At 49.8% G+C, this 27,204-nt stretch overlaps 1 protein-coding gene across 2 annotated transcripts in view; it reads right to left on the reverse strand.

Annotated features, from left to right (window-relative positions):
* Positions 1–518: 518 nt before the first annotated feature.
* The window catches only part of LOC147665614 (uncharacterized), a 151,157-nt gene continuing 124,471 nt past the window's right edge, over positions 519–27,204 (reverse strand). The window contains exons 1-2 of one of the 2 annotated variants that reach the window (XM_086949644.1): positions 3,799–5,322; positions 3,534–3,629 (exon numbers count right to left, since the gene is read on the reverse strand). In XM_086949644.1, coding sequence (XP_086805770.1) covers positions 3,534–3,629; positions 3,799–5,289 — 1,587 coding nt within the window. In that variant the 5' untranslated portion in view covers positions 5,290–5,322. Of the gene's footprint in view, positions 5,998–27,204 lie in introns of those variants that run through there. The other variant, XM_086949643.1, reaches the window with a different exon arrangement.

Below are 27,204 nucleotides of genomic sequence, written 5' to 3' on the forward strand. Positions count from 1 at the left end.
CTGAATCAAGACACAGCAACAAATTAAAAGAACAATTAAATATATCACCTTTTCTAGAATCCAACCCCAACCACCAAACAAAGACCAACTCAAATTACCGCTCTTCATTCCTCGAACATTTTACAAAATGTCTAAAATATGCTGAGTTATATTCCTTTCCTTTATTCGCGATACCGACCACACACTGCTCTCCTATTATTGCGCACCACCGCTCTTAGCTAGAATAAAATCGACCGCATATCTCGTTTGCTCAGAGTATATGCACATACTGAAAGCACAGTCATGGGCACACGTAATAAGGTTATAACAATGGTTGAAATGTCTCGTATTGTACGAATATCTGTGGTCGAAACCAGTATAATATGCAAATGTATTTAATAATGCAACAAAGAAACACAACCAGCCAACAGGTGTTTCGTCACATAAGGGAAGTAGCCCTTGACTTCTTCAGGGCTGGGGAAGATACAAAACATATAGTAAAATAATAGAATTAGTTGTTGCAAAAAACCAAGATAAACACAACAAAGGGGAAATATATATCGAGACCCCCAATAGCACGTGGAAACCCTAGGAAGAAAAGTGGACAGACAAATGTAAATGTGACTTAGTATGGAGACAGGCCCCGTGGCGTAAAAATCGTGACTGCACAAGGGAGAGAGCAAAAGAACCATTGTGGAATGATAATGAGAAACAATACTAACAAGTGGTGAATATTGGTGTTGGGGTGACATCAAAAGGTGGAAACATGAAATGCAATGTAAATAAATATACTTGAGCAAAATTACATGTTAATTCTTAACACAAACACACTAAGTTCAAAATTCTATATGTAGTACAATGGAGAAAATGAGAGGAGACTCTTGAGTATTACACATAATCAATGGCAAGCTGAGTAGGGGAACAGATGTAATGGGAACCAAAATTTATAGGGAAGAGACAAGTCATGCACAATAGCTCTAAAAGGAAATTAAAGCACATGAGCCCAGAAGGGGGAGACTACTATAGATGCAACTGACAGAAGTCCAGCCATGTAAAATGATAGTCGCGAACATATGTGTCCCTACACCATACGTGTGAGAGTACTAACGTTGAAGGGAGGAGTTAGTCAATACCGGTGTGGCAGTGCAGACACTCATACACTCTCATTCATAGCTAAAAGAAGAAGAGTTTCAACCCTATGACGGGTCCCACAAACGCCTAAAGAGCAAACAGTACACTACTGGAAGGTCTTAAACATCAGTTGTTTGTGATATCACTGCCTCTCAGGGGCCGTTCCTCATGGGTGATGTGTTGGTCTACGCGCGTTTCAGTGGCAACACCACCTTCTTCAGGACCAATACTTGTTATAAAATGAATCTCAAACAACAAACCAAAATGGGTTAATCTGTAGCTACCAAGCCAGTGGAGAAATCATTTCAAGTACGACAATTCGAACAGCCTTCGTGCAGCCTTTAGCAATGCCTCCATATATTGGAACAGTGTACTGTCTGTGCAGGGAAGCAAATTATTATCCTATACCAGGCCCTTTTGTGTCATTTCTTTTGCACAAATAGGAGTAGACTCAAATGGCTGTATATGTTGCGCATCCTCTCGCCAAGGTTCTATCCGTAAAAAACTTTACCAGCTCCACTGTGTTTATTACCACAGACAGACGTCGGCAAAACTCCTACTAATGGGCTCTGTTCTGGTCCGGCATGCCGGTTTGAGCATGACAGACCGGAAAATAGCCCAATAGTCCCTAATATTTTTTAGTGTGAGTGATACAAGAGAGGAATAGAGATCTAGACAAAACGAGCCTTTCTATTGCTTAATACACAGTAAATGTGAAATACTTTGGAGCTTAGGGGCTGGATAAAGAACAACGTCAGGAAACAAACGCAAATTAAAAGCACATATTATTTATTCACTAAAAACTGTTTAAAAATGTAATTTCCAAGTTCCACATATCTGTTTAAAAATATTTACACTTTCAGCCTTTTCCGAGTTTAGTTACAAACTGATAGTGGGAAAAACACATGATGTATAAAAACTGATACCAAAACCTTTTTACATTATTTTATGTTTCTTGTTTTTAAATCAGGCCGTCGACTTTTCATGTGAAAACTATTATAAGGGCCTGACATCACTTCTTGTGACGCACTACATGTGACGTCATTGTGATTTGCATATGATAATGGGCTCCTTCACTATTTTCCTTACTTGTGCCCTGTTTATCGGCATGACATGGGTCTATAGCTATTAAAAATAAATATACAAATTCACAGGTATTCAGCCCGTTTTTCCTGGTGATGTCACACTTTGACATTTATTCGGCTGCTTCTTCTATTTTTAGGTGAATAAAGATCACTTGCTGCCCCCCCCTTCCATTTCTCTCTTTTTCTCCCCCTTTCTTTGTTTCTCTCGCTCTCTTTATCTCTCCCCCTCTCTATCTCCCACACACTCCTGTTAGCTTTAGCTTCATGAATGTCACTTTCACTTCTGGCATTCGTACAACAAATCCTTCAGAACATTTGAGACCAAGGGACAATCAGTGTGGAAGACGAATTGCTGGGAGTGCAATTGATTGTCCTAGCACATATATGCCTTTGATGTGGGATTTCGCTATTTCACCACATTATTCAGAGTCTGCTGCTTACAGTGGTTCAATTCTGGTAACAAGTAGAGTATGGCAAGTGAATGGAGAGAGCCAAGCTTGAGAGGAGCCACGTGTCACACGGTGTTATAAGGCCTGAGGCACAAGCTGATCCATCAACCGATAACAGTGTGTAAAAGGTGCAGCAAAACTTACTTAAAAACAAGGTATGTGCTCTTTTAAATCTAAAAAATAGGTTATTTCTTGAACACCGTTGCTTCGCTTTAGTTCATTACATATACTGCAGTGGCATTTGTTAATAGTAATACATACATTTTACCAAAGAAGCTTCCATCTCCAGAGCCCTGACAACATGTCCACTCTGGGTGCGTTGGGTTTACAAGTTTTAATCTGACAAGTTAGCTGAAAGTACAGTTGTTAGTCCCAGTATTGTTCTGTGTTGCTTTTTCAGGTAGTGTGATCAGATGCAATTGAATGTTTTTCTTTGTATCTCTTCTTCACCAAATAAAAATCAACAATGTTTCTTTTCTTTTAGTCCACATTGTGCTCGTCTCCCATTGTGTATCCTGATACATCATGTTGCTTTGCTATGTGTACAGAAGTGAACAATCACTGAACACAAACACTTTTATAATTCTGCAAATACTGTTATCTGCTTTTCTTCTTTACTGCTAGTCCAGTCTTCTATAATCTGGTATTTCAATGTTCCACATAACTTGAATTTAATCTTTTCCGTAATTCATTCCTCTCATAATAACTGCACTGTTCAGCTCTTGTCTATGTCCGCTGATGGGTCAATATTATTTTTGATGTTCTTAAAATCTTTTCGGATTCTCTGCATCTCTAGGATTATTTCCATTGAGTTAAATGAAGCACTGCATTCACAGAGGGTTGTGTGGCATCGAACATTGATAAAAGCCCTTCACACTTTCGTGCCCTTCTATGTTTTCCCCCGTGTGTGTTCGCTGATGACATTGTAGCTCTGATAATCGACTAAAACTCTTCCCACATTTATTGCACTTGAATGGTTTTTCTCCTGTGTGAGTTTGTTGATAATACCTTAATGCTGAAGAGAAGTGAAAACTACTGTCACATTCACTACAATTATAGGGTTTTTCACCTGTGTGCATTCGCTGATATGTTTAGAGGTTTGATAAGTGACTAAAGCACTTTGCACATTCACTGCACTTGAATGACTATTCTGCTGTGTGTGTTCGCTGATGAATCCTTAATGTTGAGGAACGACTAAAAATGCGTTCACATTCATTGCAATGGTATGGTTTTTCCCCTGTGTGTGTTCGATTATGGGTTTCTAGATTTTCTAATTTACTAAAGCTCTTCCCACATTCACAGCATTTAAATGGCTTTTCTCCTGTGTGTGTTCGCTGATGATTTTGTAGGTGTGATGACTTTCTGAAGCACTTAGCACATTCACTGCACTTGAATGGTTTTTCTCCTGTGTGTGTTCGCTGATGATTCCTTAATACTGAAGAGAAGCGAAAACTACTGTCACATTCACTGCAATGATAGGGTTTTTCCCCTGTGTGTGTTCGCTGATGTGCTTGGAGGTTTGATAACCGACTAAAGCTCTTCCCACATTCATTGCACTTGAATGCTTTTTCTCCGGTGTGAGTTCGCTGATGATTCCTTAATGCTGAAGAGCTGCGAAAACTACTGTCACATTCACTACAATGATAAGGTTTTTCCCCAGTGTGTGTTCGCTGATGACTATTTAGGTCTGATAACTGACTAAAGCACTTTGCACATTCACTGCACTTGAATGGTTTTTCCCCCGTGTGTGTTCGTTGATGACTTTGAAGGTGTGATAATCGACTAAAGCTCTTCACACATTCACTGCACTTGAATGGTTTTTCCCCTGTGTGTGTTCGTTGATGTCTTTGTAAGTCTGATAAGTGACTAAAGCTTTTTGCACATTCACTGCACTTCAATGGCTTTTCCCTTGCGTGGGTTTGCTGATGTCTTTGAAGGCTTGATAACTCACTAAAGCACTTTGCACATTCACTGCACTTGAATGGTTTTTCCCCCATGTGTGTTCGCTGATGACTTTTTAGTTCTGATAACTGACGAAAGCACTTTGCACATTCACTGCACTTGAATGGTTTTTCCTCTTGGTGTGTCTGATTATGTCTTTTAAGGTGTGACAACTGACTAAAGTTCTTTGCACATTCACTGCACTTGAATGGTTTTTCCCCTGTGTGTATTCGCTGATGTGTTTGGAGATTTAATGAGTGACTAAAGCTCTTTACACACTCACTGCACTTGAATGGTTTTTCCCCTGTGTGTGTTCTCTGATGACTTTGAAGGCTTGATAACTGACTAAAGCTCTTCCCACATTCAATGCAATGGTATGGCTTTTCCCCTGTGTGTGTTCGCTGGTGTCTTTTTAGTTCTGATAGCCTACTAAAGCTCTTGACACATTCACTACACTTGAATGGCTTTTCTCCTGTGTGTGTTCGCTGGTGTCTTTGTAGTTCTGATAACCTACTAAAGCTCTTGACACATTCACTGCACTTGAATGGTTTTTGTCCTGTGTACGTTTGCTGATGAAGCTTGAGTGGTGATGACAAACGAAAGCTCTTGCTGCATGTGTAGGATTCTTCTTTCTTGGTTAGTGTCTGTGGGTCGGGTATATATTTGTCTACATCCCATGACTGTATTTCCTGATGGGCCAACATGGCTGATAAAGCACTCGTGTTTTTCTCACACACTTTATATGTGCAGTATTTTTCACATTTGATTTCTGTTTTAACAATAAATGCAATAGCCACGAAATATTTGCCACACTCCTAATACGTAGAAGGTATTTTAGTAGGTGATTGTGCCTTTAGATTGGATTATGGCTATACACGCTTGAGGGTAAAGATGTATATTCCTTCTGGCCGGTGCAATTTAGGACAGTCTATTGTATTGTAGATAGAAGAACTCGTCTTTCCTTTACCTGTCAGTTGTCTGGCTCCGCTTGTTGTGCTCTTCTCTGGTTACTATTGTTTGTCCAGAAAGAGTTTACAATTCACCTAGAGCAGGGAATGATGGCTTGTCATCATATTAGAAAACAGAGCACTGCGGTAATCACACCATACAGATCCCATGATCAAAGTTGGTATTGGACACTTGTTTATACAGGAGGTGGTTTGTTATTGTTGTTGCCTTAATTTTCCTAAGGTAATTTCTTTATCTTGTGGCGTGGAGGTGTACAGTTCAGCCTCTTATAATCACTGAACTGCCCTTGATGCTTCAGCCAGGATCTGTCAGTTTGTGTGCAGGTTCCTCGGTCGCCGACTGCGCTGAATACTGTAGCTCATTATTTCTGCTATTATTGAAGATTTACAGCATTCGCTTCATTATTGATGGTCATTTCATACAAGGCGTTCAAGGCTTGTTTTCTGTTGGATGTAAAGATATTGAAAATTACTAAATTGAAACATATTGGAATTATAATTCACAATGTTAACTGGTTGTAAAAGACATTTCGGGGGAGATTTACCAAATCTCCACGCAATGCAGTGCAGCCCCCCCCGCGAGGCTGCGATGCTCGACAGGGAGGGAGCAGGAAAGCACCATATTTTCAAAGATATGTCTCTATCCTTCCCTTTCCCTTGCGCCAGCACTGATTACAGCGGCCCTGCGCCATAAACACTCCTTAGCACCAGAGCACTAGGGTGTGAGTGTGTGAGTCCAGCATAGATTTTTGTACAGGATGGACACCCTTCCTGTACAAAATACTATGCCTAGACACGAGGGAAAGCTTTTCCCACTTTGTATGCGTGTTGCAGAGAGCTTCATGCATGCAAAGTCGGAAAAGGAAGGATAAATCAAAGCATTTCTCCTTCCTTGCGCCTAGTTTAAAAGGGTGCAATTTTTTCACGCTACACCCAATCTACTGTATTTGGTAAATTGGTTTTAGCGTGAGAAACCTTGGGTGGTTGCACGGGAACGTCCATGCACCCACCTTGACAGGCCCCCAAGGTGTGAAGTATTGCGAAGCAGTGATATGTACTGCTTCACATTACTTTTACGTTATTTCCAGCGCTAAACAATGGATGGATTAAAGCCAGATCTTTTGACTGGGTGTGAGTGTTTGATTGATTCAGATGCTCCCTCCATCACCACCCCCTTTTGTACCGCGTTTGGCCGCCATAAGCGTGGCAGGGTATGCTCAGACGTGAGTCCCTTGCTCACTTTGCCACTGGATTCAAGCAAGCCGGGCTGAAGACGTCTGGAATGCCAGAAACCGGTCCACAGAAGCTTGTTTCCGGTCCAGGGAAGACCTGGCTTGGCAGTTCGGGCTGGACTGTTCCTATGAGGCGCATGGTCAGACTGATTTGCATATAGCCATGTCTGAACTGGGGTGGCAGAGTGGGCTAAAGAACGGTGATGGATTAAACCCAAATCTTTTGACTGGGTGTGAGTGTTTGATTGATTCAGATTCTCCCTCCATCACCACCCCATTTTGTACCGCTAAACAAGAGTAGGGCTGGCAAGTGAATTAGGAAAAAAAGATTTTGCGCTGTTTTGTGCCACTTTTGTGACGAAAATACGGCGCAAAATATTAGTAAATCTTCCCCTTCTTCTTTACCGCCTTTAAAACTTAGCAAGGAATTGTTCATCATACAAAGATATTTAACTAAAAGTTCTGTTGATCAGGTGATATCTTATTAATGTCTGAAAAGGAGGTGATTTACCAGTGTTTACAGGCTAACTTAGCAAAGTACGGGTGCCCCTGGAGCACCCAAGTGCTCGAGGTATAGCTTAAGATAGACACATATGGTCAGGATTTCATTTAAACAACAATAGAGTTTAGAAAAAGAGATGGATCAGGCTGGGCTGCAAAATTTCCAGTAACTTTTTCACGAGGTATACAACAAAAGTTACTCCATTCACACACTTCTCGTTCCTTTCCTATTCACTTAAGATCATCTCAAATGCCAACTCCTGTCTTTACCTTGCTGTTCTTAAGCAACCTTTGACACTTTCAACAGCTCCCTTGGTTCAAGCATTTCTGGTTTCTTCTAACTTGGAAGATTGGAACATTATTGTGAGTTGAGCGGGGTTTCCTATCGTCATAACATATGGCCATCTCCCTGAAACTAGTGGAACTTACAGCGCTCGGTTCTGGCCCTGAAAGACAACTTTAAAAAGCAAGTCTTTAGATCTTCCTAAAGTAGATAACGTTCTGTAAGTTGCAGCTCCTTCCGGGGCTTTTGTGTCAAACAGAACAAGGGGTTCACTGTAAGGCCCATCCTTTACATTATAAGCGCAGATAAGGAAAACAAACGTTGATTCATATAATTTAATATTCAACGATATCAGTCCTTTAGTACTTATAGAGAATCCATCACAACCAATAATTTACCTGACATATCCCAGAGCAGATGTGCGCATATTACTCTTTTTTCCCCCTTTTCCACCATTACATGGCATCTGGCATGTATTTGTCTGTTTGGGGCCCAGGATGCCACTTTGTGACCGGATGGGCATTTGGTAGAACAGGAGGAGGTGTAAATTATCCACAGGTGATGCGACATTTCTACCTTTCCATATTTCTCATCTTCAAGTTTATCTAATTTCCTGTCCTTCGGCCCCCCTTCTGCCCTCTGGTTGCACACTCACTCTGTGGGGTTCATCAGAAGTCAGATAACGGCCTGATAGTCACAAGGCCATGGTTCTCACTTCTTCTACAATACTTATTGCACACATATGGCCTAGTTTGAGTTTGTCTAACAGATTATTGCCACAAAACTAGGGGTTGGTGAAGAATTCATCTCTGTCGGCGTAGCTCGCAAATTTTTGCCCAGTGTGCGGAGTTCAAAAGAACTCCACAAAGTAATGCAGAACTGAGGTTTTTTTTCTCAAGCGGTTCACCAACGGTAAGGTGGTGAGTACTTGTGAGAAAATATAACACGCTAGACCTCCTCCTGGTGAGATTTCTCATTGCAGGAGGTCAAGGCAGGTCACGACCACTCATGTGAAGAAATCTGCCATTCTCGTTGATGAAGCTGCCACCTGATTAGAATGTCAATTCGAGCGGCAGAAAGCAGCAGCGCTTTCTGGCGCAACATGTAGTGCTGTTCGCGCGGACAAACTCCTGGCATTAAAGCCAAGCGCAACTTAACAAACTCTGCCACTTGCGGAAGTCCGTGGAGTACGGCAGAGTTTTCCTGGCATGTGTGGAGTTCCGGGGAGTAAAACACTTCGAACTACACCAAGGCATAATCAAAACGTGACAGATATCCTGTCTGTCTTATTATAATTGCCACAGGATGTAATGCATTTTTAATGGGGCGGGCAGGATACCTGTCACATTTGGGATGGAATAAACCATTTGCTGAAATCTAAATCAGGCCTTTGGTGGTCATTGTGTCCAGTGTGGCTAGCTGGGCTTGAAGGATCTTGTGGTTTGTTGGTCTCTCACTGCTTTGAGGTCACCGCCAGGCAGGACTTCTGTCATCTGCGCCTTGTGCAGATCTTCCTTCCAGGCATGACTTCTGTAAGCCGCGCTTTGTGCAGCTCTTCCTTTCTAGGCTGGACGTCTGTCAGCTGCTCCTTGTGCAGATCGTCCTTCCAGGCAGGACTTCTGTCAGCTGCGCCATGTGCAGATCTTCATTCCAGGCAGGACTTTTGTCAGCTGCGCCTTGTGCAGATCTTCCTTTCTAGGCTGGACTTCTGTCAGCTGCTCCTTGTATTGTATTGTATTGTATTGTATTGTATTTTATATTGGATTTATATAGCGCTTATCACCCAGGGGTCTCTAAGAGCTTGCCTTGGGAACCCGTCCTGGCTTTTACCTGTGAGATAGCCCCTACAGGGCATCCCCAAGGTGAAAGCCAGGCATCCCGCCGCGGGGGGCCGTTGTGGAGATTAAGCAAGCTTAATGCCCAGAGTTGCAGAGTGTGAACCCATGATTAGGTCAGGCACCGAAGCGAGAATTATCGAGTCCGTGGACATTTGAGCTCAAGACCCTGCCGCGTCGGGAATTGAACCCTGGTCCCGGGTCTGACCTCTGCTTCAAGGTCTGCCTGCTCTAACCAGTGAGCCACACTTCTCCACTCCTTGTGCAGATTGTCCTTCAAGGAAGGAATTCTGTCAGCTGCGCCTTGTGCAGATCGTACTTCCAGGCAGGACTTCTGTCAGCTGCGCCTTGTGCAGATCTTCATTCCAGGCAGGACTTTTGTCAGCTGCACATTGGGCAGATCTTCCTTTCTAGGCTGGACTTCTGTCAGCTGCTCCTTATGCAGATCTTCCTTCCAGTCAGGACCTCTGTCAGCTGCGCCATGTGCAGATCTTCCTTTCAGGCTGCGGCTTTTGTCAGATGCGCCTTGTGCAGATATTCCTTTCAGGCTGCAGCTTCTGTCAGATGCGCCTTGTGCATACCTTCCTTTCAGGCTGCGGCTTCTGTCCGCTGTGCCTTGTGCAGATTTTCCTTCCAGACAAGGGCTTCTTTCCTCAATGAACAGTTCAAAGGTCGGGAGAGGTAGAACTGGTCTACGTTATCTTCTTTATTGCAGTTCCACTGGTCAAGCCACAGACCTCGTGCTCTGAGAGTCTGGAATTTCTTCGACACAGCCTGCCATCGCACACTAAAAGCATGCCTCCACGACATCGGAATCCAAGAGAAGGCCTTGGACTGGACCACCTCCTTCCTCTCCGGGAGAACCCAGAGAGTCCGCCTCCCTCCCTTCCGTTCCAAATCCACCAAGATCATCTGCGGCGTACCCCAAGGGTGATCCCTCAGCCCAACGTTGTTCAACGTATACATGCCACCACTCGCCCATGTCGCCCTACGGCACGACCTAAGCATCGTCTACGCTGATCACACCCAGCTGATCCTCTCACTCACCAAGGACCCCCGCACTGTCAAAACCAACCTCCACGAAGGAATAAAGGCCGTAGCCGACTGGATGAGGAACAGCGGTCTGAAACTGAACTCTGACAAGACGGAGGTCCTCATCCTCGGTTCCACCCCCTCAGCCTGGGACGACTCCTGGTGGCCGATGGCATTAGGAGCACCCAGTAGCGGTGGGTGAGATTTTAAAGTGGTGGGGCGCAAACTAATTAGCATACAGCACCGTAGCGAGCGAGCGTAGCGAGCGAGCCCGAACCCCAAAAGGGGGGTTTGGGGTGATTACCCCCCACAAGAAAATTTTGAAAAAAAAGAAGAAAAATCGTGCATTTTCAAGCAAATTTGATAAAGCAGGAAGGTCAATAAAGCAATTGTGAAAGTGCAGTTATTACATTAATAGATGGCATAACATAGGTAGCTGCTTATTCAGTATTACCACAGAGCTTCATACATTCTGTCCTATTATGCTCAGGTGCTGATCTCTCTGACAAAAGCAGTCACTCACCGACCTATTTACGTCATTTGCTCCAAGTGGGGGTCAAAATAAATTCTCCCTGAGGATGTTTGGCAGCCAGAAAGCTGACTCCAGCAACAAAGGTGAGTGCAAGATCCCCAACTAGATGTTCCATGATGAGTAGTGACGTGAGTGAGAGCATGCACAGCTGGCCATTGACCCCTGGCCATCTGAGTGAATTTTAGCCAGTCCTGTGTTTTTAGTCCACAGCTCTTAGCATACGAGCACATATACTCTCATGATATGGAAACACTCAACACAAAGAAATTGGTTGTTTAGTCATATGATACATAGCGATGGTCAACCAATCCCTAGCTGCCTACAATTCATGCACAGTGGGTTTCACGTGTGTGTTTGCAGGATGTAATGCCAGAATAATATGCATAAGTGTGGTGTATTTGCACAAGATATATGCAAATAGTCAAAGATTGGGATATTCATCAAATGTGCAGTTGTTTCCTGTTAATAATGTGGTTAACAGTAATAACCCCTGGGAGCTCTAAAAGCCTACACACACACACACACACATTTGAAGATATGCAGACAGTTAGTTGCCCCACCGCTCAAAGTTACTGGCTGTGTTTTGGCATGCTGGTCTGAAAATGGAAATGCACCTTAACGCAAGGAGACACTTCTATTTTTAAAAAAAAAACAATTAAAGCCCAATCTGAATCACCCCCTCTCAGAAAGGTGGATTCTTGAGTTTTTCAGACCATCTTTTTGACAAATCAGAAGACCATCATCAATGTGACGAAACTAGGCACACCCACATACAGCCCAACAGCCTATTTGTAAGGGAGACATGATCGTCTTTCTGTTCCCCACCAGGCCTGCTATAGCAATGCCTGCTATTGGGCAAGCAGGGTTTGGCAAACCATCCAGTCATTACCAATACCATTCTCACTCATATCACATATACACTAAGGAGCAGGTGCGCAACCTTCCCTCTAAAGAGAATCCACTTGATCCCATTGTTTGCTTGTTCATAAATATAACCTAATATACAACATCACAATCTCCTTCACAACTAATTTATATTGCCGCAGACTTAGCCCTAAAAAAATAAGCTTAAATAATGTGTTATAAAACATTATGCAAAACGGATCGGGTGACCCATACGCTCTAGCAGGCTACTGCTTCCCAAGAGATATCCAGTGCACTGTGTCAGGGCCACATGCACCTAGTCTACTACTTCAGTAACTGTAGTCACAAACTACATCTTTCAATCCTGGGACATCACTTCAGAAAAGTAATAATGTATTGCATCTGTGTGATCCATCTTAACCAGATGTGCAGGCGGGACTCTGTCTCCCTCTAAGTGGGTTCCTGTTGACCGGAAAAGCATTCACACCATGGCCTGAAATGTTATTGCTTCTGTTGCATATGTATTTGAAAGCCAGCTTATTAAGTGTGTTGCAAGTGCTGCAATTATATCTGTGAGGATGAAAACTAGACGTCTACTCCCTGATGCAGCGTTCCTGGACCACGTGCGCACAGCATCTTATTTGCCTCTGTTGTGTTGCACACATCCTTCCCTTTCACTGCCGATACTGCATAGCCTGCTGTATGCACACATGATCTGCCTCTCCTGTGCTAGACGTCTACTCCCTGATGCAGCATTCCTGCATCACTTGCACACAACATCTTATTATCTGCTTCTCTTGTGCTGCACACATCCCTCCCAGACCACAGAGAAAGGCATGGTTTCTCCAGGCAGTCTGCATATACCCTCCTTCATACAGTGAAGCACCCAGAAAAGTAATTCCGGACTACAAAATGCTGCTCATGGACAACTATAAAAGTGCCAAACAATAACAGATGACTAACATACTCCAAAAGGAGTTGCAGTAAAGTTGTTATAAGGCAATTTCTGCCCCTACTCATCTTTCTTACAGAAAAAACTGTTAAGTGGTAAACATGTCAAAACACCCATCAATAAACCTAGACTCGATCCCATTGCATCAGTACAGTCACTTGATCTAGCCACGCACTGTCATCAGAAGAGTCCATCGGTCAACACAAGAGGTCCGTCAGAATCTAACTTTCATCAGGTGAACGTCTGCTCAAATTTTGTAGGCAGAGGGCCTTAAGACCTGAACCCCCTGCAAACCACCAAGCACAGATAGCCACTAGGTGCTCCACATTTACACAGATTAAGTTGGAAGGTCCCTATGGAGGACCTCCTTGAATATAAGCCTCACCCCTAAATCATGCCCCACGCCAAATGTCGATTGGGAAGGAAACCCCCAGTGGAAAACCTCCCCTGTCTGCATTACAAGCACGGACCACAGTCAGTGTTTTGATGCACTGTACAAGCACTTTCTTCACACATCACCCCTAGAGCACTGTACCAATTAGTATTGGCAACCATTGTTGTCTGATTGCAATATATATTGACTACACATCAACAGAGTGGTCAAAACCCACGTGTTTATGTTTTATTTTGAACATGATGGAGTCATTTCTTGTAAGTAACTAAGAAGCTCTTACTATTGAATACATAAGGATGATCTAGAGTGCCTCCAACAGAACCATCCTGACAACATAATGATCAAAAAGGATACACATTTACGGTGTACTGTCTTTATAGCTGCATGTGTAAAAATGTATTTAAATTAAATCCATGAAAACCTGGGATTCCGCCGGCTGCCACGTAATCAGCAAGACTCAGGAATGTATAGCCGTCGGCACTGGGGAAAGTAGCTGGTCTCCCCCCGCCGCCCGCCCGCAGGATGGCCGGGTGGCCAAGGCTGCTGGCAACGTAACATTAACATAAAGTCCCAACTGTGAGTCAGCGAGTCGTGGTTTAAAACACTTGGGAAAGAAGATCAAACAAAACCTGAAGTTTACAGCTTGACTGCCGGGTCGGATTGACCTATAGGGCAGACAGGTAGTGCCCCAAGGGCTGGCATACTGTGCGCCAGTTTTGTGGCAGTCTGTGGGCCCGCTGTATGGTCTGGTCGGCCGGTTACTGTTAATTTCCCTAATTTAAATAAAAACATACCTCAGCCAGTTCAAATCCTTGCGGTCTTCCATAACTTGCAAAATACTTATACAGTGCGTATTCAGAAGCTCAAAAACGGCCCTAATTTGCAAACATGGGCACCTTTGTTAGCTACTTATATCACTAATGGGGATTGGGGACCACTTTCATTTTGGTGCTACCAGTACCAATTTTCCGTCCCAGTCTTTCCCTGACTGCCCCAGTACATTTGAACCGTGCAGTGTGAGAGCTCTCTGACCCATCAGAGGTATAGAGAAAATGTGATCTCCCGGGCCTGTGACTTTTAAGAAAAAAACAGACACTTAGAGCCTGTGACTTCCTCGCACGTCTGACATTTGCCAGATGACGTACCTTGCGGCACAGGTGTTGCATGCTTGAAGGTCACAAGTTAATTAGCACATGCAGACTTTACCGTCACAGAGCGCGAGAGATTAGGCGGCGCACCTGTCAAATTACCAAGAATCAGGTAGCACAGAGCCGCAATGAATGCCGCTAGTGCAAGTGTGATTGATATTTTCACCAGCAATACATACCTGCAAGAATACATTATTTAATGCGTGCATTCATCTAGCTGATTCATGAACGGAACGCAGTTAATCTCTTGTACGCTTCGGGCAAAGTAGGCACATTAATCCTAACTAAGGGCCCGCCGCTCCCTCTGCCCCCATTTCCCTTGACAGATTCCTTTTATCGATTGGTAAATCCTTCTCCAGGCCAAGGGGCCAGCAGGTGCAATGTTTCAGCTAATTCCCCTTCGTTGCGCGCGGCACACCTGAAGTAACTCCTCCCACCTCCTCGCACTTGCTCCTTCCGTGCGCGTCAGCATTAAGTCACATTTTACACGATTTTCTCTCACTCACATAGATCGATGTCCAAGTCCAATTACATCAGAGACGACTCGAGTCCAGTGAAGAAAAACGGTCAGCCGCGCAATTAGTGGAAACGTAAACGTCACGGCGCGCACGTCTCCCAAATCCAGGGCCAATCAGTCCACCCACCCACGTGCCGGCATCCAATTAATGATTGCCTGTATTTCGGCGCGGTGGCCCAGCCAATTCTGGCGCAGCATAAGCGCCAGGATTGGCTCGGGGGTCACGCAGTCTACTCGCCCTGGCACATTCTTACACAAAGGGGCCCAGCCAAAGACACCCCCCCCCCCTTGACGGCTAACGGTCGCTAACCTGGCTAAAGCGCATGCGCTGGCAAGTTTCCACCAGAATTCCTCATGCGCAGTCGAGTCAGACAGACTGTGACATCACGTTCACGTTGTTGACTTGTAAACCAGCCCCACCCCCTGCGCACTCCCTATTGTATCGGGTCTGTCCCGGTTGGAACACTCGAACACTCGAGTCAATTGAATTGAAGCGCCGCTGTGTGTATTTTATTTATTAAGTGTTTAGCTCTCTGCTGCAGCAGCCGCAGGTGCGTCCAGGCTTAGAGGGGCTACGCCCCTACGCCGCAATGGACGCACCGCTGCTGGGAGCACCCCCTACACCCACGTAACCTGGGAGTCATCCTCGACTCCACACTCTCCATGACAAAACAGGTCAATGCCGTCTCCTCCTCTGGCTTCAACGCCCTCCACATGCTTCGCAGGATCTTCAAGTGGATCCCCACCACAACCAGAAGGACGGTCACCCAGGTCCTCGTTTGCAGTAGACTGGACGACGGCAACGCACTCTACGCAGGAGCCTTGGCCAAACTCCTGAAACGGCTCCAACGCATCCAGAATGCCTCCGCACGCCTGATCCTCGACATACTGCACCGCAGCCACATCAAACCACACCTGAGAGACCTGCACTGGCTCCCCATCAACAAGAGCATAACCTTCATGTTCCTCACCCACGCACACATAGCACTCCACGACACCGGACCAGCGTACCTCAACAGCCGACTCAGCCTCTACACCTCATCTCGCCAGCTCCGCTCTGCAGACCGCGCCCTCACCACTGTCCCCCGCATCAGTAGAGTGACCGCCGGCGGCAGATCATTCTCCCACCTCACTGCCAAGACGTGGAACACCCTCCCCATCCACCTACGGCAGACAGAAGACCTCCTACCCTTCAGGAGACTCCTCAAGACCTGGCTCTTCGAACAGTAGCAGCGTTTCCCCCCTAGCGCCTTGATAACCACACAGGTATGTAGTGCGCTTTTCAAATGCTATGATTGATTGATTGGTTGATTTTCTGAGCTCCTCAGACCATTAAGACAGTTCTACTGCATCAAGCACACACTACGAGACTCCAAAAGTCAACGCTACAAGTGCTGCTCCATGGTTTAATTCAACCACTGTATCTGAACATCCCCTGGCAAACGCCAACTAGAGAATAGACATCCTGCCTGCCCCAGCAGTGTGCAGACAGCTTTTCAAGCACCTCGAGGTACATGGACTTTGTCTGTCGTAACTGAAGATGTTAAACCTTATTAACATCAATCCCCTTTGGACAAGGTCCTCCATTTTGCTATCAGAATGTTGCTCTTCCTGTGCAGACACAAACACTCAACTCCGTATTGCATAAAGCTGGTTGTTCTCACCCAAAAGAGGGCCCTCTACAAATTGCTGACATTTTCTTACACCCCCTGGACAGCCGTGGCAACACACAGAGCAACTACACACCCTCAGGGATCACCAGTCCACCTGCCAGGATCAAGACTCAGATCTTTCACTCTTCTCCGTTACCGTCTTTGGAACGGCCCGTCTCTGGGATTCGTGGAAGCTCCACACTCAGTGAGCTCAGAGTTCCCTTGTAAAACCATCTCATGAGAGTGGAAGAGAAGGCCAGGCATTGGAAGAATCTGACACAATCAGTGCAATAACACAGGCCAGGTACTAGCATTGAAATACACAATGCAATAACACAGGCAAGGTACTAGGATTGATTCAAACAATGCAATAACATAGGCCAGGCACTAGGAGAATCTGATGCAAACAACCCAATAACATGGGCCAGGCACTTAGATTGAAGAAAATAATGCAATAACAGGGGTGAGGCACTATGAGAATCTGATGCAAACAATGCGATAACACAGGCCAGGCACTTGGATTGAAGCAAAATAATGCAATACCAGAGGACAGGCACTAGGAGAATCTGATGTACACAATGCAATAACAGAGGCAAGGACCCCTGGACTTGCCCCAGCTGCCTGTGCATTTACACCTGTGACCCCTGGACTCGCCCCCACTGCCCACGCTGCCTGTGCATTTACACCTGTGACCCCTGGACTCGCCCCTACCTGCCCACGCTGCCTGTGCATTCAAAACTGTGACCGCTGGACTCGCCCCCATGCTGCCTGTGCATTTACAACCATTACCTCTGGACTCTCCCCACACTGCCTGTGCATTTACTCCGGGACCCATGGGCTCACCCCCACTGCCTGTGCATTTACACCCAAGACCCCTGGACTCGCCCCCATTGCACACGCTGCCTGTGCATTTACACCCATGACCCCTGGACTCGCTGCCACTGCCTGTGCATTTACATCTGTGACCCCTGGACTCGCCCCCACTGTCCACGCTGCCTGTGCATTTACACCCGTGACCTCTGGACTCGCCCCAAAGCTGCCTGTTCATTTACACCCGTAACCCCTGGACTCGTCCCCACTGCCCACGCTGCCTGTGCATTTACACCTGTGACCCCTGGACTCGCCCCCACTGCCCACACTGCCTGTGCATTTACACCCGAGACCCCTGGACTCGCCCCCATTGCACACGCTGCATGTGCATTTACACCCATGACCCCTGGACTCGCCACCACTGCCTGTGCATTTACACCCGTAACCCGTGGACTCGTCCCCACTGCCCACGCTGCCTGTGCATTTACACCTGTGACCCCTGGACTCGCCCCCAATGCCCACACTGCCTGCCCATTTATACCCGTGACCCCGGGACTCGCCCGCACTGCCCACGCTGCTGGTGCATTTACACCCATGACCCCTGGACTCGCCCCCACGCTGCCTGTGCATTTATACCCATGACCTCTGGATTCGCCCCCACTGCCCACAGTGCTTGTGCATTTATACCTGTGACCCCTGGACTCGCCCCCACTGCCCACGCTGCCCTTGCATTTACACCTGTGACCCCTGGACTCGCCCCCACTGCCCATGCTGCCTGTGCATTTGTACCTGTGACCCCTGGACTCACCCCCATGGCCCACGCCACCTGTGCATTTACACCCATGACCCCTGGACTCGCCCCCACGCTGCCTGTGCATTTACACCCATGACCCCTAGACTCTACCCCACTGTCTTACAACTTAACAACTTGTTAATACCCCCACACACCACGCAGGACACACTCTCGACCCTATCTTCACCTCCAGCAAACATATTTCCTTCAGTCACGCCACAGTTCTCCAATGGACTGACCACAGCTGCGTTCACTTCGTTTACAATAAGACCACAACCCACAACCATCCTCAACCTACCCTGCGAAGAAACTGGAACAAAATCACCATCGACCAGATCTCCACATCGCCTCTTCAAAACCCCCCTGCCTACTCATCGAACCCCAACCAAGCAGCCATTAACCTCACTCAATGGCTAAGCAACACTGTCGACAACCTAGCACCTTTGAAAAAACGTCAAATCAAGCTAGGCAGCAAAATTGCCCCCTGGTTCAACGGGGATCTTAAGAAATCCAAGAAACTTTGTCGCTCCCTTGAGAAGGCCTGGAAAAAAGACCCAAACACCAACACCAGGGACGCCTTCAAAAACGCCACCCGCATACACCACCAATTGATCCGGACTACCAGGAAAACCGCATTCAAAGACCGACTAGACAAAAACGCCCACAACAGCAAGGAATTATTCAACATCGTCAAAGAGTTTACTAATCCCACTGCCAACTCCAACAACATCACCCCCTCTCAAACCCTTTGCGATTCACTAGCTTCATTCTTCCACGACAAAATCGCAGACATCCACAACAGCTTCGACAACCAACCCGAAGACCAACCCACCCAACCCTCTGCCGTACCTTCACCCCCCTTGAATATCCTTAATGACTGGAACCCAATCTCCACTGAGGACACCATCCGCCTAATGAACTCCATCCACTCAGGATCCCCCACAGACCCATGCCCTCACCACATCTTCAACAAAGCAAACTCCATCATAGCACCACACCTCCGAGACGTCATCAACTGCTCCCTCAACTCCGGCACCTTCCCAGAAAGCTGGAAACACGCCGAACTCAGCGCCCTTCTGAAAAAACCCACAGCTGACCCCACCGAACTCAAAAACTACCGCCCCATCTCGCTCCTTCCATTCCCGGCCAAAGTCATTGAGAAAGCTGTCAACAACCAGCTCGCCGCCTTCCACGAAGCCAACAAATCCCTCGACTCCTCACAGTCCGGCTTCCGAGCCAAACACAGTACTGAGACCGCACTCATCGCAGCAACAGACGACATCCGAACTCTACTGAACAATGGAGACACAGTCGCCCTCATCCTCCTCGACCTCTCCGCAGCCTTCGACACAGTCTGTCATAACACCCTGTTACAACGACTCAGAAACATCGGAATCCAAGGAAAAGCACTGGAATGGATCACCTCATTCCTTGCCGGAAGAACTCAGAGAGTACGCCTCCCACCATTCAAGTCAGAGGCCTCTGAAGTCATCTGCGGCGTGCCACAAGGATCTTCTCTCAGCCCCACCCTCTTCAACGTATACATGAGCCCCCTCGCGACCATCGCACGCCAACACAACCTCAACATCATCTCCTACGCTGATGACACTCAACTGATCCTCTCACTCACCAAAGACCCAAACATCGCCAAAACCAACCTACATGAAGGAATGAAAGAGGTAGCAGAATGGATGAAGCATAGCCGTCTGAAACTGAATTCAGACAAAACAGAAGTCCTCCTCATTTTAGGTACCTCCCCCTCCGCCTGGGACGACACTTGGTGGCCAGAGGCCCTTGGAAAAGCACCCATCCCGACGGATCACGCACGGAATCTAGGCGTCATCCTGGATTCCTCACTCTCGATGACCAGACAAGTCAACTCCGTCTCTTCATCTTGCTTCAACATTCTTAGCATGCTCAAAAAAACATTTCGCTGGATCCCCACCGAAACTAGAAAAACGGTCACCCACGCACTGGTTACAAGCCGCCTGGACTACGGAAACACCCTCTACGCCGGTACCACCGCAAAACTTCAGAAAAAACTCCAACACATCCAGAACGCATCAGCCAGACTCATCTTAGACATCCCGCGTAAAGAACACATTTCTGGTCACCTGAAAAACCTCCACTGGCTCCCCGTCAATAAGAGGATAACTTTCCGCCTCCTCACCCACGCACACAAAGCTCTTTACGAACTTGGACCCGAATGCCTCAATACACGTCTTTCCTTCTACACCCCCCCCCCCCGCCAGCTGCGCTCTTCCAACCAAGCCCTCGCTGCTGTTCCCCGCGTCAACAAAACCACCATGGGAGGAAGATCATTCTCCTACCTAGCGGCCAAAACCTGGAACTCACTTCCCATGCACCTTCGCCTCACTCAAAACCACCTAGCATTCAGAAAGCAACTTAAAACCTGGATATTCGAGAAGTAATTCCCCACCCCCCTTCAAGCGCCTTGAGACCCTCTGGGTATGTAGCGCGCTATATAAATATATTGACTTGACTTGACTACACCCGTGACTCCTGGACTCGCCCCCACTGCCCACGCTGCCTGTGCATTTACACCCAGGACCTCTGGACTCTCACCCATTGCTGCCGGTGCATTTACACCTGTGACCTCTGGACTCTCCCCCAAGCTGCCTGTGTATTTACACCTGTGACCCCTAGACTTGTCCCCACTGCCCACGCTGCCTGTGCATTTACACCTGTGACCCCTGGACTCGCCCCTACCTGCCCACGCTGACTGTGCATTTAAACCCGTGACCCCTGGACTCGCCCCCATGCTGCCGGTGCATTTACACCCATGACCTCTCGACTCTCCCCACACTGCCTGTGCATTTACCCCGTGACCCATTGACTCGCCCCCACTGCCCAACCTGCCTGTGCATTTACACCTGAGACCCCTGGACTCGCCCCCACTGCAAACGCTGCCTGTGAATTTACACCCATGACCCCTGGACTCGCCGCCACTGCCTGAGCAATGACACCTGTGACCCCTGGACTCGCCCCCACTGCACACGCTGCCTGTGCATTTAGACCTGTGACCCCTGGACTCATCCCCATTGCGCACGCTGGACTCGCCCCTAACTGCCCACGCTGCCTGTACATTTACACCCATGACCCCTGGACTCGCCGCCACTGCCTGAGCAATGACACCTGTGACCCCTGGACTCGCCCCCACTGCACACGCTGCCTGTGCATTTAGACCTGTGACCCCAGGACTCATCCCCATTGCGCACGCTGGACTCTCCCCTACCTGCCCATGCTGCCTGTTCATTTACACCCGTAACCCCTGGACTCATCTCCACTGCCCACGCTGTCTGTGCATTTACACCTGAGACCCCTGGACTCGCCCCCACTGCCCACGCTGCCTGTGCATTTACACCGGTGACCCCTGGACTCACCCTCACGCTGCCTGTGCATTTACACTTGAGACCCCTGGACTCGCCACCACTGCCCATGCTGCCTGTGCATTTATACTTGTGACCCCTGGACTCGCCCCCACTGACCACGCCGCCTGTGTATTTACACCCTTGACCCCTGGACTCGACACCACGCTGCCTGTGCATTTACATCCGGGACCCCTGGACTCTTCCCCACTGCCTGTGCATTTACACAGATGACCTCTTGACTCGCCCCCACTGCCCACGCTGCCAGTGCATTTACACCAGTGACCCCTGGACTCGCCCCCACTGCCCACACTGCCTGTGCATTTACACCCGTGACCCCTGGACTCGCCCACACTGCCCACGCTGCCTGTGCATTTACACCCGGGACCTCTGGACTCTCACCAATTGCTGCCTGTGCATTTACACCTGTGACCTCTGGACTCTCCCCCATGCTGCCTGTGCATTTACACCCATGACCCCTGGACTCGCCCCCACGCTGTCTGTGCATTTACACCCATGACCTCTTGACTCGCCCCCACTGCCCACGCTGCCAGTGCATTTACAAAAGTGACCCCTGGACTCGCCCCCACTGCCTGTGCATTTACACCCGTGACCCCTGGACTCGCCCCCATGCTGCCTGTGCATTTACACCCGTGACCCCTGGACTCGCCCCCACTGCCCACGCTGCCAGTGCATTTACACCTGTGACCTCTGGACTCTCCCCCACGCTGCCTGTGCATTTACACCCTTGACCTCTGGACTCTCTGCCACGCTGCCTTTGCATTTACACCCATGACCCATGGAATCGCTCCCACTGCCCAAGCTGCCTGTGCATTTACACCAGTGACCCCTGGACTCGCCCCCACTGCCTACGCTGACTGTGCATTTACACCTGTGACCCCTGGTCTCCGGCCCACTGCCCACGCTGCCTGTGCATTTACTCCCCTGACCCCTGGACTCGCCCCCACTGCCCACGCTGCCTGGGCCATGCCCCCACTGTCCACGCTGCCTGTGCATTTACACCCGTGACCCATGGACTCGCCCCAACTGCCCACGCTGCCTGTGCATTTACACCCGTGACCCCTGGACTTGCCTCCACTGCCCATGCTGCCTGTGCATTTACACAGGTGAACCCTGGACTCGCCCCCACTGCCCACGCTGCCTGTGCATTTACACCGGTGACCCCTTGACACGCCCCCACTGCCTCCACGGTGCCTGTGCATTTACACCCGTGACCCCTGGACTTGCCCCCAATGCCCATGCTGCCTGTGCATTTACACCTGTGACCCCTGGACTTGCCCCCACTGCCCACGCTGCCTGTGCATTTACACCCATGACCCCTGGACTCAACCCCACTGCCCACGCTGTCTGTGCATTTACACCCATGACCTCTGGACTCGCCCCCACTGCCCACGCTGACTGTGTGTTGGACCCGGCCTCGTAGCGTGGTCACACTCCTCCCACGTGGCGGGCCCCGGACTACCTCTACCCCTGTTCCCCGGCCGAGAGCAGCACCTTCCACCCTACACGAGAGCCGCCCCTCCGGGCAGCCACCAGCTCTCCCCCGTTGGAACTCGGCAAACGCTCCTCGACACCCTCGGCTGGTCCAAACTCTATCCCGGACCACCATCTCAAACCCAGACTCCATCTTGGGCCCTCCACGACCAGGTGTCGTGGCCTCGGGCCGACCCCGGCCGCAGACCCCGCAATGCCCCGACATCGAGGCACCACGATCCAACCAGGGGGTAAAGAGGCCACTTGATGGATCAATGGGGGAAAGAGTTTCGATGGTCCTCCAACCGTCCCCCGACGCCTGGTTTCAATCGCCCCCAGCCTCCCTGGGCGCTGGCTCCACCCACCTGCTGGGTGTCTGGACATGCACATCCCGGCCCCTCTGACCTCCAGGTGCGAGGGTCCGGACATCAAAGGACGCCAGACCTATAACTGGGGCAGCTCCGGAGCAGGACGGCAGTTGTATCCTGGAGTCGAGAGACACCGAGACAAACTCATCTGCGTGGAACTCGTAACCACCTTGGAGCCCTGCTGGCTCTGCCGCGGCTCATCTTCGCCGAACTATCCTTAAGGCCCTGCTGGCGCTGGCGCTGGCGCGACCCATCTTCGTAAAACCATCTCTAAGGCCCTGCTGGCGCTGCCGCGGCCCATCTTCGTGAAACCATCTCTAAGGCCCTGCTGGAGCTGCCGCGGCCCATCCTCGTGAAACCATCTCTAAAGGCCCTGCTGGCTGGCGCTGCCGCGGCCATCTTCGTAAAACCATCTCTAAGGCCCTGCTGGCGCTGCCGCGGCCCATCTTCGTGAAACCATCTCTAAGGCCCTGCTGGCGCTGCCGCGGCCCATCCTCGTGAAACCATCTCTAAAGGCCCTGCTGGCTGGCGCTGCCGCGGCCATCTTCGTGAAACCATCTCTAAAGGCCCTGCTGGCGCTGCCGCGGCCCATCTTCGTGAAACCATCTCTGGAGCCCTGCTGGCGCTGCCGCGGCCCATACCGAAGAACCCCCCAGCTCGAGGATTGAGAGCTGAGCGCAGGGTATCCTTGTACCAGGCTGGTACTAAGACTGTCCCGCTACCCCCTTCCCTCAGAGACTAATCTTGAAAGGATCCCTGGATCCAGTTATCCCTGTATTGTTACGATAACCTGCCTAAAAGTATTGATAAAAACATTGAGAACCTATCTTTGTGTGGTGTCCATCTGTAGGGGGGTGATTGCTCGTCTGTACGATCCTAGGAGAGGATCCTCGCCAGGAGGCCTCTCGACCTCGCTCGGCCAGCCCTAAGATTCCCTTTCCAACATTGGTGGCAGGCGGTGCGATCCGAGCCAACGCAGATCGTACAGAGATTAACTCGCCCCACTACAAACACACGACAACCATGACGGCCAAAGAAACCGGACCAACCTCGGAGTTCCAGATGGAACGACTAGACGATTATAGCCACAAAGAATTGAAGCAATTCTGCAAAGACTTGGGTATTGCTACCACAGGACTAAGCACCAAAGACGATCTCAAGCAGGCTCTGCAGACCTGGGTGGAGACAGGAGAGTCGCCACCCCAAAACGAAGGCATCACAGTCACCGATCTGCACCCAGAGAACACCGCAACCCCAGCAGAGGAGAGAAACACGGGCCTCTCCCACGAGGATGCCCGGGAACGAGAAAGGAGCCGGCTCCACGAATTACACCTGGCTAGACTCCGCTTAGATGGGGAACTGCAACTGGCTGAAAAGAAGATAGCCCTCGAGCAACTACGGCTACAGGGAGACCTGGAAGAGAAAAGAAGGCAGAGGGAGTTGGAGGACAATAAGCTCGCGTACGAGCACGAGCGCGGTTTAAAAGAACTGGAGATTAAGGCGAAAAACAGGGACACCGGCGTCTCCGGGAACCCGAGCCCCCCTCCCTCTACAGACACCAAGGTCCACATCCCCAAAGATGTCGTCCAAGAGTACCATAAAAACGACGACATCCAGCAATGGTTTAAGGCCTACGAGGTAGCCATGACCTCACATCGAGTACCACAAAAAGACTGGGGTGCCGGGTTGTGGGGGAGGTTCGTCAATGAGGGGAGAGACGCCCTGCTACAGCTCCCCGACGCCGAGATGACCACATACGAACACATGAAAGTCGCCCTCCTCACTCGCTATGGGCTCACCCCCGAGATGTATCGGCAGCGATTCCGAGACTGCAAGAGGATTCCCGGTACCACCTGGGAGGAGTATGTGAACTTCTATAGTAGAGCCTTAGAGGGGTGGATCAAGGGCAGCCAAGTCACCACCTACGAACAGTTGTTCAACCTCAATGTGTGGGAACACCTCTCCAACAACTGTTTCATCGAACTCAGACAGCATCTCCTCGACAGCAAACTGACCGAGCCACGTAAACTCGCCATCGAAGCTGATCGATGGGAGAGCACCCGGGTCCCCCGGAACTGGACGGGAGACCAAGGCCGAGCTCACCAGCGGTCCCACCATCAGCGAGGCGGAGGAGGAGGAGGCCAGGGCCGGGGCAGGGACACCGCCACGGTGCCCCCCACCAACACCTCCCCTTCCCTGGCCGGAAGAGGAGCCCCCCCTGCACGGCCGGGGCCCCGCTCGAACGTTACCTGCCACAAATGACAGCGACCCGGTCATTACGCCAATGACCCCAACTGTCCCAGAAACCAGCCATCCAACCCCACGGGTCCACAAAACCGCCAGATTGCCGCCACCTCCCTGTGGGAGGAGCAGGGCGAAGAAGAAGCAGAAGACTATGAACAATACCAAACCGAGTGGGAACCCGCAGCCATGTCCCTTGTATGTCTGGGCGAAAGAGACATGATTCCCCGGGCCCCGATCCCGGCCAACACCCAGAAGTACAGCCAGTGGGTCACCATTAATGGACACCGGGCCGCAGCCCTCCGCGACACAGGAGCCAGCGTGACGGCCGTCCGTTGCCACCTGGTGACCCCGGATCAAATTTTGCCCAATGTGCTGTGCCCAGTACGGTTCGCGGATAATTCCGAGAGTCTATGCCAGATGGCCCATGCCCCCTTTGAGTGGGGAGGAGTGTCAGGCATGTTAAAAGTGACTGTCCGAGACGATGCCCCCGTAGACTGCCTCCTCGGGAACGACCTCGAGAGCTCCCCCTGGGCTGACGTCGAGCGGAGGGAGCACCTGGGGATGCTTGGCCTCCCCGAATGGGTCTGTGCGACAACCCGATCCATGGCCGCCCGCGCCATCACCTCCACTGAAGAACCAGAGTGGCCCGAGCCCCCACTGCCCGTCGTCGCCGAAGACACCGACCCTGAATCCGGTCCACCGGGGCCCAACTGTGAAGACGTTGCCCCGCTCAGCGACCTCCCGGAACTGGCCCAGTGGCGCCAAGAAGGTGGCCCCACTCGAGAACAGTTCCGTCAAGAACAAAAAACGTGTCCCTCCCTCGAGGGGATCCGACAGCAAGCCGCAGCCCAGAGCGCAGGGGATGCCTTGGGGGCCCACTGGGTCTATTGTGACAATGAGCTTCTCTACAGCGAGCAGAAGATTGCCGAGCTAGGGGCCAGCCGGGTACTGGTAGTCCCCCTCCGATTCAGAGACTTCCTCCTGAACTGGGCACACGATGTGCCCCTCGCCGGGCACCTGGGGCAGGACAAAACTTACAGCCGCCTGGTGACCCACTTCTACTGGCCCAAAATGAGAAACGATGTGATCAACCACTGCCGGACTTGCCCCACCTGCCAAGCCAGCGGGAAGAGCGGCGGAAAACTTAAAGTCCCCCTGCAACCTTTCCCAGTCGTCAACACTCCCTTCGAGCGGGTGGGAATCGACATCGTGGGGCCCCTGGAGCCCCGGACATCCCAAGGTCACCGGTTCATCCTCGTCCTGGTGGACCATGCCACCCGCTACCCCAAAGCTATCCCTCTCCAGACCGTGACAGCTCCTGTGGTGGGCCGGGCCCTGATAGGGATCTTCTCCCGGGTGGGCTTCCCCCGAGAAGTCGTCAGTGATCGGGGCACGAACTTCGTCTCCCGATACATGAAGTCTCTATGGCAGCAATGCGGGGTCACATACAAATTTACGACCCCCTACCACTCCCAAGGGAACGGACTGGTGGAACGCTTCAACCGCACCCTCAAGGGGATGATCATGGGCCTAGAGGAGCCCTCACGATGCCAGTGGGACGTGTTGCTGCCCTGCCTCCTCTTCGCCTACCGGGAGGTCCCCCAGAAGTCC

Source organism: Lissotriton vulgaris, unplaced genomic scaffold (genome assembly GCF_964263255.1).
Source record: "Lissotriton vulgaris unplaced genomic scaffold, aLisVul1.2 SCAFFOLD_732, whole genome shotgun sequence".
Classification (NCBI taxonomy): domain Eukaryota; kingdom Metazoa; phylum Chordata; class Amphibia; order Caudata; family Salamandridae; genus Lissotriton; species Lissotriton vulgaris.